The sequence below is a fragment of the Borostomias antarcticus genome (assembly GCF_949987555.1).
Source record: "Borostomias antarcticus genome assembly, chromosome: 9".
Classification (NCBI taxonomy): domain Eukaryota; kingdom Metazoa; phylum Chordata; class Actinopteri; order Stomiiformes; family Stomiidae; genus Borostomias; species Borostomias antarcticus.
Genome location: NC_140242.1, coordinates 9608208 through 9625305, shown reverse-complemented (window position 1 = coordinate 9625305; position 17098 = coordinate 9608208). Strand labels below are relative to the sequence as shown.

Here is a 17098-nt window from a genome sequence, read left to right as displayed (position 1 = left end):
GCTGCTAGGCCTATGCAAACTATGATGCTTTACTGTTATTAGTAAAGCTCTTTATTTCCTCATTGAAATAAATATATTTTGAACTAGAGAATGCTAAGCAGGGATGATGTCGGAGCCATTCAAAGCGAGATGATGTAGCAGTATTTTTAGCCTGTGTTCAGCAGTGTTTTGTAAGATATACCCTTCACAGTGAGTAACCTGATTATCATGGTCCGTCATGGTGATTCCTAACCAGTGAGTATCAAAGAGAACGCATGCACTAAATGTTTGTTTGTTGTTTGTTTGTTGTTCTTCCCCCGTCTCTGCCCCACAATCAATTTATCAGGAGCTTTTAAGCCGATTCACTTTTATGACTGTCTGGTACCTTCAGCCACACTGCAATATTAATCTGTCCGTCCCCACAGGCTGATTTCTCTGGCTCTTGACCAAGTGTGTCGTTGTTTGTTTGCACGCTGCAGGGGGTCTATGGTTTGGTTTTCATGTAACAGTACTGTAATGAAAAGGGAAGGAAGCAGGATAGTTGAATCCTCGCTTATCGGGGGTTTATTGCGCACAGGACAACATACAGGCTGCTCTCAGGAGGGACACATGAGGGACACTGAAAAGGACACACGGACCCCCGCCCTTGCCATTTCGCTACAGTATGCATTGAGATCCTATCTCATCGAGATGCCTTTTCCCCCGTATCTCTTACTGTGGTGCCAGTCGCTTTTGAGATGATCACTCGGGACTGCAGCTCGGGCTATCGTTCCTCTGAGTCTAAGTGGAGCAGAAGTGTGAAACTCAATCCCTCATACTACGGCCCCTAATAGTCTAATGTAGAGGGTCAGGGTGAGCTGTAGTTCATATGATATCACAGAGAGGACAAGTTTTGCTTGCAGGGCATTTTGAAACCTTGGCTGAGATTCATGCAAGCCAATAGTATTGAAGTGGCCCAGGCTTCAATTTGGGTGAAATATACTTCAGCCATACATGCATTAGTTACGGTACTCATACTACTGTATATGGAGTTGGATAAGTCAACCACTTGCCTGTATAGGCATTGTATGTTACAGGCATCAGTAATATACTCCATCAATGTGATCTTCCTTCTGTGACTTTAATGAATGACCTTGTTTTATTTGAGGTCCAGAGGACAATTACATAGACATGCAGAGTGAGGTGAAGCCTACGAGAGCAGTATTTTTACTGATATAAAAACAAAAGGGCTGGCCACAGGCCGCATCCCTGCCAGACACCCCCCCCCCCGCCACTGTTACTTCACTCTAGCATTCATTCTTATACATTAACAGGTTATGCTTCGCCATGGGGGGAGAGTTTAACAGCCTGGCGTTGAACCTCGCAGGCGAGTGGTGATTGAAGTGAAAAAAGAAGGACAAAGTAAATGGTTTGGCGTGATGGGGCCGTCGCCGCGGGGTGACCTCGGCTGAAGGCGGGACCGGGAGAGAGAAGGGAGAGTGACGTCTCTGACTGGAAGGTGACTACAAAGTCATCTCACTGTGGTACAGCAGGGAGGCAGGCCTCTGTGACGGCTTCCCTCTGTGAGGTGAGCTGCGCTGCATAGTTCACTTGTCTTGTGAGACTCTGATATGTAGCTTGACTAAACCCCAGTTCTGGCTCCACGGGCAGATAGAAGGTACATTTCGAATCATGTGTTAATGGTATCTTCTCTATGCAGCATCTGGAATTATGCTCTACAAAAAAAAGCTGTGTATGGGCATTTTTGATGGATGGAAAAAGACCATACCAAATACCAGGAAAAACATCCAAGATCAAAAGGTTTCTTTGAGTTGAACAGAGTACCTCCTACAGGTTCGTGTTTACTCTCTGGTCTTGCTGTCATTTCATCTGGCAGGAGATGCAACACGACTCCTCCCTCCCGAGACACATCTACTCTCCTCCTCACACGACTAGCACAGACCACATCAAACACAAACTCTCTCCGGCGAGATGTGTGGGCTGAACACCGTTAGCGGACAGCTCCCCCTGCCTTCATGTGTCCGTCAGCCCCCCCCCCCCCCTCCCCTCCACCCCTCCTCCAGTTTCAGCTTCTCTTCTTCCATTCTTTCACTCCCACTACCGCCGCATACCCTAATTAGTTATTCCGTTCCATTAATTAAGACGAGAGGAAGATTGGCGGCATGCTTTAGCTATTACCAATCAAATCTCTCCTTTTCTCTCTCTCCCTCCCGCTCTCCCTTTCTCTCTCTCCCTCTCGCTCTCCCTCTATCCCTTTCTCGCTCTCCCTTTCTCTCTCCCTCCCTCTCTCCCGTTCTCTCCCCCTCCCTCCCACTCTCCCTTTCTCTCTCTCCCTCTTGCTCTCCCTCTCTCCCTTTCTCACTCTCCCTTTCTCTCTCCCTCCCTCTCTCCCGTTCTCTCCCCCTCCCTCCCGCTCTCCCTTTCTCTCTCTCCCTCTTGCTCTCCCTCTCTCCCTTTCTCGCTCTCCCTTTCTCTCTCCCTCCCTCTCTCCCGTTCTCTCCCCCTCCCTCCCACTCTCCTTTTCTCTCTCCCTCTCGCTCTCCCTCTCCCTTTCTCGCTCTCCCTTTCTCTCCCCCTCCCTCCCTCTCCCTGTCCTCCTTTATTGTTTATCTCGTCAAATAGACAGGGGGACCACAGGGAGGGAAAAGGGACTGTAAACGTTCACGGAAAATACGACAAAGATGTTTAAGGGGCGTCAGCCCGCCGGGATCCGGGCCCCATTTTTTAAGGCGTAGAATGTGCACATTTATCATTCCTTGAAGGTCGCAGTTGTTGTGTGACCAAAAAAAGGGGGGGTTGTTATGCCGCCGATCAAGCGTCTCACGCCAGTGCCAGTATCCATCGGATAGGCAGCGTCAATGCTTTGATTTAATCAAGAGAAAATGTGCTTTTTGTACCTTCCTACCCATTGCTAGAACTGTTTTGAGTTGAGATGTGACTGCAATATAGGATGAGAGAGCGGACGCATTAATGCAGTTTATCTACTGTAGGGTAGCATCTAAATCTGCAGCATACTTTGTAGTTAGTAGTTTTATTTCTGTACCCATATGGCATAATGTGTGTAGTGATTTCATGTGTATTGCTTGTTTGTCTGGCTGTGTAACATTTTTCTCCTTGCGCAATGATAAAGATAACCTTGACCTTGATCTTGAGTTACTTCAAGGTAGGAGGATGGAGCTACAGTAGGTGTCCATGCATCAGCTGATTGTGAACGTGTCAAGTTGAAGTAGGGACCAGGAAGAGTCTGAAAGAAAATATCTGCCCTATTCTGAAACCAGCCGATGGCAGCTACACACTAATCAAACTGTAACATATTCCCAGTCCTCCATCCACACACCAACCCACTCGCTCCATCCAGTCACCTTTCTCCTCTGTGTCCTTCCCGTCTGGAGACCGTACGCCTCCCACAGTAATGCTGGTTTGTTTTGGATCTCCGTCACCAACAATCCCCTTGTGCTGGTCACTGTCACTGCCTGCCAGCTCCTCTCTGAAGCCCCAGGCTATGAGCTGAACTCCCTTGTCCCGGGTTTGTTTGTCCCTAAGAGAGAGGAGGACTGACCTCATCTAGATCTATGGAACTGCCCTTCCTAACTGTGTGTGTGTGTGTGTGTGTGTGTGTGTGTGTGTGTGTGTGTGTGTGTGTGTGCGCGCGTCTGTGTGTGTGTGTGTGTTGCGTGCTTGCGGGAGAGAGGAACACTGACATCAAGATCTATAGAATTGCCCTTTCCATCTGTGTGTGTGCGCGTGCGCAATAAGAGGAGCACTGACCTCATCTAGATCTGCCCTTTCTAGCTGTCCAACTGTGTGTGTGTGTGTTTGTTTCTAGCTGTCTGACTGTGTGGTCCAGTGTAGGTGTGTGTGTGTGTGTGTGTGTGTCCGTATGCACATGGTGTGTATATTTGCTTGTGTGTGTGTGTGTGTGTGTGTGTGTGTGTGTGTGTGCGCGCATCTGAAACGACTCCCAAGTCTACAGTATCTGCTTAAGTAGCTCAGTTGAATATCCTTCCAGCAGCATGATCACCATAATAGCCTTCCCCTCTCCCTCTCTCTCTCTCTTTCTTCCTCTTTCTCCATTTGTCGGTGGCAGTAATATGCCGTATCTTAATCTACTTCCGCAGAGGTGGATGTTGGGAGCCTGTGCATATGGCTTAATGGTTTCAGTCATGATTTATTCAAGCGCTGCGCTGCTATTGATGGCATCACCCATCCCCCACTTCCAGGAGAGGGGGGGCCGTCGTGCGAGGCTTTCGTCCCGGCGCAGATGTCACATAGAGAAGGGCTCACAGGTGATCCTCAGCATTGAAATGTCTTATAATGAGGTCTGTGCTCCTTTACAAGACAAAGACTCCAAGGGAGACGGAGGTAAAATGAGAGAGGGGAGAGAGAATGGAGAGAGGAGAGAGAGATAGAGAGAGAAAGAAAGCACAAGTGAGTCCAGCAGGCCAGGGTTCCCCAAGGAGGTGGTGGGCTGAATGCTGGCTTGTCAGAGAAACAGACCAAGCTGAAAAGATGCCGCTGGCCTCCGCCTTGAATCCACAGTGGCGTCTTGTTTATTCATCTTTCTGAAGAATATTTATTCTTCTTTCACTTGTTTATCCAACTGTGTAATATTAAACAGATCGAATGCACCGTATATGCGCAATAATGGGCTACAGAAATATTTTTGATTGTTCTAAGTCTAAAGCGTCTTCACATTTTTACTTTTAGTTAATTAGCAGATGCTTTCATCCAAAGCGGCTTGTAATTATCAGCTTGCGTTAAGTGCTTTGTTCAAGGGCAAAACAGGCAATTGATGGATGGGAAATCACTTGACAAGTGGCCTGGCACGGTCTCAAACCGGCAACCTTTCAGTCGCAGATCAGACACCCTGACTTCTGGGCTACGTGCCGCTGGGCGACCTACCATCCTCTCCTGTGTCTGTAACATTTATTTTATGTTGGTTTATAGTCTGCAGGTACAGCGCATTGAAATCATGACATCCACTGAGGTGTGGAAGTTCTCTGTTGCGTAAAAGCCTCTCTTGAATAGAGAGCTTTAATTTCTCTTGCAGTCAAAAGCTGGCCCCTTGTCCCACCCCTTCCCCGCCTCCTACCCCTCCTACTCCTCCTCCCCCTCCTCCTCTAGCAGGCTCTGATTAGGCATAGTGAACCGCAGCCTCCATGTCTTCTCTGTTGAGGATTATCTTCAAATATGCAGTAGGAGCTCTGCTCATTTGAATTTGTGCATCTCATGCATTGAATCACCACTAGCATCACCGCCAGTTCAGATCACCTTGTATATTTCACAAGCTGGGATTTGGCCCCGCATTGTGTATACTGAGTCCTCAGCACCACGGACAGCTGCCCTCTCTCCTCCTCTCTCCAGTCCTAGCTCCTGCCTTCAGCACCACGGACAGCTGCCCTCTCTCCTCCTCTCTCCAGTCCTAGCTTCTGCCTTCAGCACCACGGACAGCTGCCCTCTCTCCTCCTCTCTCCAGTCCTAGCTCCTGCCTTCAGCACCACGGACAGCTGCCCTCTCTCCTCCTCTCTCCAGTCCTAGCTCCTGCCTTCAGCACCACGGACAGCTGCCCTCTCTCCTCCTCTCTCCAGTCCTAGCTCCTGCCTTCAGCACCACAGACAGCTGCCCTCTCTCCTCCTCTCTCCAGTACTAGCTCCCGCCTTCAGCACTGCGGACAGCTCCCCTGGTGCTCTAAGTGTGTGTGTACAGGTGGCAGACTGAACGAATGGAAGGATGAATAGCGAACAAATGAATAATTGATTGACCATGAATAAACCACGCAGGCTGCGAGTGCGGCATTGACCTTGGGAACGTGAACCCGCAGCGTAGACAGTCCCCCGGTCTTCTGGAGCGCTGTGGTACGCGTACGTCCCTTTGAATACGACAGCCGTAATGAGAGCTCAGGGGAAAAAAACATTTCCTCCCTCGTAACATTTCCTCCCTTGTTTTCCCTAACTGTGTTGTGGTGTGTTGCGGTTGTGTCAACGCATGCAACGGATGCGCTACGAGCTGGTAATGAGGGGAAAATTCGGTCTACCAAGTTCAATTCAAATCTGCTTTAGTCTCACGGTTTATGGGTTTGGGTACCCATAAGGCCATAGAAGAAGGCCCTGTGTGTTCCTGATAGGATCCCAGCATGCTTTAGTTTGAACCAGGCGTGTTTTGTTTTTTATGCCCGACACCAAATTACAATCATTATTTTAATCTCTGTAGTGGAGTGAAACTGCAGTCTACAAAGATGCAGTTTTCACAGAGGAGTTCAATCACGTATTCCTCTCAATTTATCAAAATGCTTTTAAATGCTATTTGCACTGTCCTGTCTCGTTCCTGCACCCTGTCCAATGTTCTAATCTAAATCTAAATGCTATGCACCTCGCTGGAAAGCAAATTCCTAGCACGTTGTAAAACTGCATGGCAATTAATGGATTCTGATTCTGAAAAGTTTCAAATCTTGTAAATCTAACGCCCTTGCTCTGAGGCTTCTGCCAAGTGTTGTCAATTCCTTTGTCAGCTTGCTGGCTGGAATTAATTCAGTGTATGTAAGTGAACACTTGAGTGGCTCTCTCTGCTGTGCTGTCCATGTTGCTGAAAGTCGCGTTGGCTAATCTTTAAAGGGATGGCGCAGGGAAGGTCTTGCTGGGTGACCTTCGAAGGACACAGACCGTTGCTGGGGATTGTAAAATCGAGCAGGGGATATTTGTCGCCTGGTTGACTTCAGAAGAGAATATTGTTACTATTAGCAACAAGATGTGTAATTAAAGTGGAAAGGATGATTGGTGGATTGGTGTGTTTTTGCAGGTGCAGGGGTGTCAAGCTTAACATGTAATATCAGGCCTTACGGCGATCAAAAACTCAAGCTCCAACAACCACACACACACTAACGCACATGACGCTGCCCCCCCCCCACCAGAGCTAGGCTCTCCCTGCTGAGATCCCAGTGCTAGGCTCTCTGGCTGCCCTAGTCTCTCCCTGCTGAGATCCCAGTGCTAGGCTCTCTGGCTGCCCTAGTCTCTCCCTGCTGAGATCCCAGTCTTAGGCTTTCTGCCTGCTCCCTGGTGTTGGTGTCCAGGGAGGGCATGTGTTATTCAGGGCCAACTCATCTGCTTAGTTAGAGGTGGCTGATTTTAACTGAGTGCACAGCATTGTTGTTGCCCATACCACAGTGAACTGTACTAAAAAAAATCTGAACGACATCGGTTCTCAAATGGGTTCTCGACCGCGTGGATACGTTTCCAGAGAAGGGATGTTAGGAGTCGCACGGGGAGACCTTGCAACGACCGTGCGAGGTGAAGAGATTTTTGAGCGGTCTTCTTCAACCTAAATTGTGATCACTTGCATCTGAGAAACTTTTTGCCCCGAGACAGTGAATGGTTATGAATCAAAGTCCTCTCTTTCAACCCCCTCCTCCCCCCTCCCCCCCAACACACACATCTGTTGGCTACAGTACCATTCCTGCATATTAATATTTTTATGATACTCGTGGGATACTGGCATCACTCCTACACTAGTCTGGGGATATCATTCCATGCTCTTATTGAGGCTCTTGCAAGGTTATTATCTGTGTTTTCTGAGGAATGTGCTTAAGAGTTGAGCCTCTGGGATTATCCCCCCGTTTCAAGAAGGAGCTGTGCCATCACATGACCAAGCATGACTCATTTAGCCTACCTGTTTGTCGTATAGACTGTAATACCGTGGATTTTTTTTGTAATGAATTATTCAGTGTTATTCAGTGATTCTGTTATATACAGTACAGTCAATAAGCTGTTTATAATAATGAAGTACATATATTGTATTGCATTTGAATAAAATCAATTTGCAATGAATGCCGGATTTTATACTTGCAATCCCTTTGGGTACACAAAATGAGTCTCCTCAGCTGAGATAACCCATGACTGGTAATTTGCATCCCCTTTCTGGCAGCTGTTCCTCACACAGCTGATGCTCAGCTGTTCATTTACACAGCAGCAGAGTGTTAAATTGGATTGGATGCTGGCATGACTCAGAGGAGACAGGGTTGGTCCTGACATGCATTGACGGCCCTACTTAAAAACCTGACGGGGGGGGAAAAAAAACAACAACAAACAAAGACATTATGAGAGAGAGGGGAGCTGAGTAATCACCATTCCTCTCTGTTTCTCCCCAGACATCAACATGGCAGGGGAGCCTAAACCATACAGGCCCAAGGCAGGGTCCAAACGACCCATCTCCGCCGTCTACAGGTAGGCCACTGTCTCTCTCTCTCTCTCTCTCTCTGTCTCGCTCTCTTTGTCTGTCTGTCTCTCATTTTCTCTCTTTCTCTCTATTTTCTCTCTTTCTTTCTCTCTGTCTGCCCCCCCCCCCCCCCCCCCCACACACACACACACCTGAATGAACAAAGCACGAGGCTTGTCAGAGACATTTACTGTAATGTACAAACGTTTGCCTAAAGTGATTTGAATGTACAGTAACATTTCAGGTATTCATACGGGAAGGACATATCGGTCTCTCCTTCTCCCGTTCTTCTTCTGTCTCTCTTTCTATGCATACACCTGGGCTGATATAGTCAGCTCTCTCTCTCTCTCAAAGGCAGGAGACTGAAATTGTACCAAGTGAAATGAAATCCTAATTCATCCTATTTCAGAGGCAGAACTCATTCACTGCGTGCACTGTTCAGTAGGATCTTGACATATTAATGTAATGACAAGTTATGAAGATATTATGGTCCTAATGAGGCCATTGTTGAATAGGAACCCGATCACTGTAGTGAATGTGGTTGTGTCTGTTCAATGGAATAAATACAGATGATACTGTATCTCTCTCTTCATAGTGAAATGTCGTCCTTTGACACACATCAACTTTGACACATATCACAAAGACCATCTTTGTCTTTCTCAGTTATTGGCTTGTTCCATTATGCCTTTTTGTTTACTTATTTATAACTGTGCCCTTTGTTTATGATGAGACAAATTAATTAAAACCTAATTTTCATTTTAATACAGCAGTGCAAAAACAGTTATTATGGAACACGGTCATTATGGAAGAGTAACGGTAGAACCAACACTGCACCCAGCTCTAAATGGAAATTACAATTAATTAATCTTAATACATTTACTGTGAAAAGGCTTTCTTCCTATTTTGAATAGGGTTTTTTGTTACCAAAATGTAGATTAATTTATTTTGTCTGTTTTGACCAAAGGTTTTAACCAAAGGTAAACTCTGAAACCATTCAAAACCTTAGATTTTGACCTCCATGCTGTACAGTATGTCTGCTTGGCTTGTTGTTAAACCTACAGTGGCCTGACTGAGAATCTCTCTCCCTCTCCCTCCCCCTCTCTCTCTCCCTCTCTCTCTCTCTCTCTCTCACCCCCTTCCCCTCTCCCCTTAATTTTCTGTTTTATTAGCGGTTATGAATTTGACTATGACTACTACAGGGACGACTTCTACAGCAGGTACGAAGCACATTATCCACTTCTCAGATGGCACAGGTGAATCAAAATACTTTTTTTTTTGCGTCATCAAAGTTGCCCTCCGTGTAATATTCTGTTCCACTGGACAAACATCATCCTTGACTTGAGTCTGAGCGGGAGGAACAGAAAGTAGAAAATTGAAAGGATGATTCAAGAGACGTTTGAAATGACAGAACAGAAAGCACAGAGCTCATCCTTTCAGCATACGATCGTCCCCTCCCCTCGTTTTGTCTCAGTCGTTTATTTGGCGGTGCTCAGAGCGTTTATCTGGGGAGCCATTTTCTAAATGTCACGCCGACTGAGACGTGATAGAAGTCTACTCTGTGGCGCCGATCAAAGACATGGAGGCCGACCCCTTCTGTTGACATTTACCACTTTCTCTGTCCCTTTTCGCTTCCTTTGAGGGATGTGACGATTTTTGTTGTTTTTTTGCTAAACGATTTAGTCATGAAGATTAAGGGGCCGTAAGTGAGAGATTTGACATTTGATTGCATGTGAGAGGAGCTGTTTGGAAAGATAACGTGCCCGCAGAAAGAAAGAGACGTTTAGTCGGTGAGATATGATGGAGGTCTGCAGACGAGGACAAAAGCTCTCACTGACCTTCCGCACCGATCCCCAGGCTGTTCGACTACCATGGGCGGGTAGCCCCGCCCCCCAGGGCTGTGATCCCCCTCAAACGCTCTCGGGTCCTGGCCCCATCCACGCGCCGTGGGAAGAACACCTTCCCCGTCAAGACTTCCTCCTCCTCTTCCTCCTCCTCCAGGCCACCCACCTCTTCCTCCTCTTCCTCCTCGGGCCTCAAACGTAAGTTCACGAGGGGTGAGTTCAATCAGAAAACGGTGCGCATCGTTTTGCTACGGTTTCCGGGTTGAATGACCTCGAAATGGTGGGAAACGGCGTGCAACGTTCTTAGGTTTTCTCTCGTTTGGTGGGTGCCTCAGAGGTGTTACCCGATCAGCAGACTGATATGTAAACCCCGCCCTATATTCTCAGCTGCCATAGGTGCAATGCTTGCGTAACAGAGCGGGTGTTCAGCACACTACCATTGCCATTTCAATAAACGTTTTGCAACGTCTTGTTGGGGCTGAACTCACCCTAGGACTGCCTCATCTCACTCGCTGGATGGACGATACTACAGTAGAACCCAGGACTGCCTCATCTCACTCACTGGTTAATACTACAGCCATTCCAGCAGTAACAGAAAAACATTATGCTAGCTGTATTGTATTACAGCCGTTTGAAAAAATGAAATGTATTTATTCAGGCAAGTTACTCGATTATGTGAGCCATGATTAAGCTGTACCACATTCTACAAAACGGTATACTGAGTCAGGATGCCCTCAAAATACAAAACATTGTGGTGTTGCTAAATGTAATTAGAGGCAGTCCAGGCCATCCCTGTGGAGTTGTGCGGCGAGTTGTGTTTTCCTAAGCAGGAGTCTTTAACTGTAGGCAGCAGGACTGGACCCACAGTGTGGTCTGAACTGCTATTGTTGTCTGTTTAGGGCAGCCTTATCAGGAAAAACAGCTTGGGGATATCTGCCAGGGCGCCTGCTGTACTGGTCTCAGTAAAGGGGGCGAAAAACATATTTTCTCTCCTTTTTTTTGGTTGGGAGTTTATAGATTTTCTCTCTTCAGCCTGGAGACAAATCTTCAGCAACATGTCTGGGAGACTCGGCGGTAATGATCAGCCAGTATCATGAGCAATTGCTGTTTACATCGGCGTAGACGGATGGGCTAAGTTACGTGCCCACTGAGGACGGTCCAAGCCATCCCGCTGTCTGGGCCCTTTGCAGGACTTGTATAACAACCTGGACTGTCAAGGACATGGACGATCTGATGAATGGACTCATATTTTTCTATACTGACCTTCACTGTGCTACATTCTGGAGTTCAATAACCATTTTGACCATGTACAAAATACTGGGCACTGACCCAAGATTCTTGACGCAGGGACCCTGCGCGTGGAAAGGCATTTGTATGCAACCCAGGCATTACTTGCGAAACCAGGTTACGTGACGGGGAACGTCGACTTCGTGGCTCACGTATTTAGCAGCACATTGCATGCCTCTTTTTGCACAGTAAATACACGTTTTGGCAGAACGTAAAGCAGCTAGCTAGATAATCCAGCAAGTGACAGTGACGCCCTCGTGAGCCTAACCCATTCATTCGTTCAGGAGCTAAGGTCATGAAATGATCATTTAGCATCCGTCGCCGACCATGAGTGGCGTCATATTAAATGATAAACATCTGTATGAGCGACAAACACAATTTCAGTGTGATCTGGTGGTCTGTTTTGACAACGGTCCCGCCTTGCTGCTTTGTCAGGGTGAGGCTCTGATGCCCCAAGGGGCCGTGCTACAGCAGTAATGGGATCCTGTTGAGGCTCTTCAGAGAATTAAACCTTCAGCACCAGCTGCCCCGGTTCCCACTGTTCACTACTCTTCATCTCAAAATGATTCAGAAGAACCTTCTTTTTGTGGCCTTCGTGAAATCCCCAAATTAGTTCCACCCACTCACCAACCCCCTGCAAAACTGCTATAAGAGGACTATGTCTCCCCCCCCCCCCCTTAGTCGAAGCTATGAAAGGATGCTGTGTTGATTACATTTGGGATTAAGTTGTGGCATCTGGAATGCCTCCCATTATGGGGTTTTATGGCTTATAAGGACCAGAGCCTGACGCTGGTGATGAAATCCACACTTTCTTATCATCACAGGGCAACAGGGAAGATGCCCAGAGATAACACAGAAAGATGTTCCACGGAACAGATCGCTTGTTTGTTCGTGTGCGTGTGCGAATGTGCATACCTGCCTGTGAATTAAGTGTGTTTGTGACAAGGACAGAGAGGGACACTTCAATGAATCGCAGCCTCTCAGCCCTGTCCTTCGAGCTCCTGTCTTCGCCGTGTCCAGCTTCTCTTCACAGTGGTTAGTGTCCTTCAGGGTTGATGGCCACTTCGGAAAACAACAGGAGGCTCTTTCTGTGAGATCCATGCCTCTGATGTGACGTTGCATTCCACACGCCTGAACGTGCACATACACAGCACACAGCACGGGCATATGTTCACAGAGGTGCGTGTACATGAGTAGCAGTCAGGGCCGGACTGGCCATGTGGCGTACCGGGCAAATGCCCGGTGGGCCGGACCTACTTGTGGGCCGATCTAAAAAAAAAAAGAGCTAACGAACGGCCCATAGAGCAGGGACAGCGGCCCATTGGTCCATTTTCTATACTGACACTGGGCTGGCCCAATCATATGTAGGCCCCACCCCTCCCTCTGTTAGTTTCAGGTGTCATTTGCGTGGGCCGTTAGAGAGCCAGCTGGCCTGTCCCCCCGTCAACAAATCGCGCAGCAGCACCCCCCCCCCCCCGTCAACAAATCGCGAAGCACCCCCCCCCCCTGACTGGGGCTACATTTCCCGGTAGGAAATATTCACCCAGTCCAGCCCTGGGTCCGGCCGATTGTGGTGGGCCGGTCTGGGCCAAAAATGCCAGGGCCGATTTTTTGTCCCAGTCCAGCCCTGGTAGCAGTACACCGCGAACGCACACTTTGGCAGAACGATGCAGACGGAGATGGTTAAAGGGATACGACGGCGTCTGTGTGGTGTAGCCGGAGTTTGAGGATTTTGTGGCAGCAGGGGGTTTCGTCTCTAGAACATTGTCCTCTGTCGCAGCAGCAGTAGAAGCGGCCTGGTCTGCTGGTTCCATATGGGTTCCTTTATTTAAGGCCCCTGCTTCTGACTCTGAGGCTCGGGCTCCACTGTGATGAATGAATGAATGAATGAATGAATGAATGAATGAATGAATGAATAATTTTATTTTCGTGTCCTGCCGTCACAACATGGCCCATCCCTTACGGAATTATTTTGACACATTTTAAGACATATAACCTAAATATACCAATGTTTTACACCCATTCATTATTCACTATTCACCAATCACTATTTGAATGTTTGTCTTCCTTCTTTTCGCTGACATATTGGTCGAGGCTTGGGGGGGTATCACTAAAGCTTTTGAGCATAAATTCCCTAATCAGCTCAGCTCTACAGTACCTACTGACCCTTATTTATAGAGAGACGGGTCTGCTGGAATTGATCCTAACATACATTTATTTGATGTGATCCACACATTGACAGATCAAGGTCTTTACTGTTGCTTTTCAGACTTTCCCATGGTTATTTAGCGAGACGGTTTGGCGATGAGTAGAGGGATTTAATTCAAGGCCCTGTAATGCAGTCCATGAATGATTCAAGTAGATTCAATCTACTCTGACATGCTGCGCTGTTAGTTGTTAGTTCTACAATGTAAAAAAAAAAAAGAAGAAAGCCATTGGCTTTGTGTCCTCCTTTTATGATCTTCAAACAGCCGTGGGACAGATAAGGACATAACAGTACAGTAAGATGGATGGCTTGTATGGACAGAGGTGTTGTCACGGTTTGAGCAGGAATCGCACAGCATGGCGGACGTAAGCCACAAGCTAATCCTGTGATTGAAAGCAGCAGCTTCATGCATAACCTTGCAGTCGGGCAAATTGAGATGTGCACCCCTGGCAGAGGTGGGGGGGAGTAATTTGGCTGATGAAACGTGAGAGAAATCTGGTAATACGACCGGATGATAACATGAGATCTGTGATGAGCTGTTTATGATCCGGAATCATGTAGGGAATTATATTACCGCTGAACACAGCAAAGCAGCGGGGGACACAAAAAAAGCACTCATCTAGTTAGTGATAAATCGATTTATACCCGTGTGTGTTGCGTGTGTGCGCGCTCGGCGTCTGTGTGTGTGTGTGTGTGTGTGCGTGTGTGTGTATCTGTTCGCCTCAGCAGTGAAGTCGGACCAGCTCCTGACCATCAAGCGGGAACTGACTCAGATCAAGATGAAGATCGACTCCCTCCTCGGCCGCCTGGAGAAAATCGAGAAACAGCAGAGGGCCGAGTCCGGTGAGGAGGACATAGACCGGGGAGGAGGACATAGACCGGGGAGGAGGACATAGACTGGGGAGGTGGACATAGACCGGGGAGGAGGACATAGACCGGGGAAGAGGACATAGGGGCGGGGCCGGGTGGCGTTGGGGTGGGAAAGGCCAAGGCCGGTAAAAACAAATATATATATATACACATACACACATACATACTGTTACAAATCTCCCTCAGATGTAGTCTAGGGGAGGGAGGGAGAAAATGCAACAGAGCCTGTATGCTCACACCGCTGGTAGATGTAATACACACACACACACACACTACTGCCAGCCCAGGGGGAAGGAAATTAAGGGAGCTTACCGGCCATCAGTCTCTTTGACAGAGAGGCAGATAAGCAGCCGGAGCCCTCTGTCATAACACAGAGCTGGGTGTCAGCCAGGCGCTGGCTCTCTCAATATGAGAGGCCTTTATAGATGTTCAAGGTTAGAGGACGCGGTTTCACTGCAAGGTGAGGGGAGGGGGAGGAGGGGTGGGGGAAGAGGTTCAGTCTAGAACATTTTCATCACTACACAGACGGTCCTGTTGGAAAAACACACACGGATTCCGACTATTTTAACTCGTAATGCACTGCGGCCGGTCTCCTCCGCCATGTCTTCCGCTAACCCCGCTTTCCTTTCCTGTCGCTCAAGAGGCCCAGAGGAAGTACGAGGACAACTGCGACTCCCTGCAGGAGGAGTCGGTGTCGGAGGCGGCCGAGAACTCCAGGGAGGAGGCCGGCGATGGGGCGCTGGACGTGGAGGCCGGAGAGATGACCGACGGCGGCGAGGATGACTACGAAGAGGAGGGAGGCCACCATCTGGTACAGGAAAACAGGACCAGACAGTCAGGGGGGGTCTGGAGTGGTCACGCTGTCTCGCCCTTTGCAGAAGTTTAATTTCACAGGAATTATTCATGGTTTGAGATCTTTGAGAGTGCGGGGGGTGACTGTGTGAGTGAGCGGTGGAGCGGCGCCCTGGCTGACAAGTGTGTCCCTGCTGGCCCTGGATCAAGAGAAGGCAGTGGCAGGCCTCACACGCACACGCACACACACACACACACACACACACACACACACACACACACACACAAAGCATCACATATAGTAATTAAAACAGAGCTGTGGCCACACAGGGGACAGTTTGAGGCCTGTCTGAACTAGTGTAGAGATGAAAGTGATGATGGAGGAGAGTTCTTACTGAGACCGAGGGCAAAAAGAGAGTTTTCTGCAAAGTCACTTTGTACTCCGGCTGGAGAGGCGCACGTGTGTGGAGTGCTAGAAACATGGGTTTGAACTGCTTCAGTTTATCTATTCGCTTACCTATATTTATCATATATATATATTAGGGCTGTCAACATTAACACGTTAATGCTCGTGATTAATCTGGAAACGTTAACGTGTTAAAAATAATTAACGCAAATTAATCATGTTACCAAATTTGACCCCAACTTCCTCTCGTAATTCAAAACGCCAGTGTTTACCTGGCTGGATTACTGAAAGGCATGTGAAACGCTGATAAGATATTTGCATTTCACATGCAGTAATTCAGCTACGTAAACACTCGCTGAGATAACAAGACTCGCTGGGACAACGAGACGGTCCGAGGTAAAGTTGGTTTCATATTAGATATTCAACGGACGTTCACATTCAGTATGGTGAATTTCGTCTCAAAAAGCTTCCAGGTGGTTTAGATTAAAACAGGTTATGTGCATATTGCAGTGATGACATGTCTTCCAGCGAAGCAAGTAAAAACAGCAACAATAACTTGATTCCTCCACCTAGCCTGGCTCCAGCCCGGAATCTGAATGTCAGGCTACTAACCACTTTGTCATGCATTTCTTTATTCTAAGACCATGTAGGCTGTTAGTTTCACTCCCCCCCCCCCCCAAAAAAAAACAAGTAAAAACTAGTATTTAAAACCTGTGATTAATCATGCTTAATCAAAGCTTATTATTGTGATTAACTCAACTAAATATTGTGTGTATGTGTGAGTGTGTGTGTGGGTGTGTATGTATATAGAGAGAGAAATATGAAATCACTTTATTCTGTTTCATTCTACTCAGCCTTTCAAGTTTAAACAGATAGATCAAAGGAATGATCTTCTTTTCTTTATCAGGGCTGTCTGTGGTTCAGCACGGCCATGCTTTTCCCCCGCTATCTTTATTACCCATTAAACAGCAGATACGAACATGTGGTCCTAGATCTCAGCTTTGTCTTCCTCTCTAATGGAAGAGATTATTTTTTCGGGGCCAAAGTGCGGGGAGATTTATTTGTTGCCACGTTGAAGGTCAGAATGAGGAAAGCGGCTATAATTTATGCCAAAGACACTTCTGCAAGTTGGCAGAACTTTCCCCCTTGTGACTTTCCTTGAGTAAAGTGCTCGTTTTGAAGTGAATTGTGTTTTCTTTGTGTGCTGAAGTACTTTTGTGCCCTTCTCTTTCCAGATAGAGAACCATGTATCAGACATTGACAACTGAGAACAGGTAAGGGCTGTTAAGGACCATGTTTATTTTATTCAGGCATCATTATGACGGCTGCACAGCTCCTCTAGAGCATTCTGGCCTTAAGGACTGTATTAATGGCACACCCAACCGAGTGTCTCTTGCACTATCACCAAACATGCATTAATCATGTCCTAACTCATAAGCTGGGTGACATTTGTAAGACCAGCTCCAGCGAAGGGTGGCTAATGCAGGCTGTGATAGAGGGAGCAGTAAT

At 47.5% G+C, this 17098-nt stretch overlaps 1 protein-coding gene across 1 annotated transcript in view; it reads left to right on the top strand.

The window, feature by feature from the left end:
- Positions 1-16857, top strand: part of ralyl (RALY RNA binding protein like) — a gene marked incomplete at its 3' end in the record, with an annotated part of 102968 nt that extends 86111 nt beyond the window's left edge. The window contains exons 2-7 of the mRNA XM_084443068.1: positions 8120-8195; positions 9357-9404; positions 10042-10226; positions 14251-14364; positions 15033-15202; positions 16825-16857. Coding sequence (XP_084299194.1) covers positions 8120-8195; positions 9357-9404; positions 10042-10226; positions 14251-14364; positions 15033-15202; positions 16825-16857 — 626 coding nt within the window. The remainder of the gene's footprint in view (positions 1-8119; positions 8196-9356; positions 9405-10041; positions 10227-14250; positions 14365-15032; positions 15203-16824) is intronic.
- Positions 16858-17098: the final 241 nt, after the last annotated feature.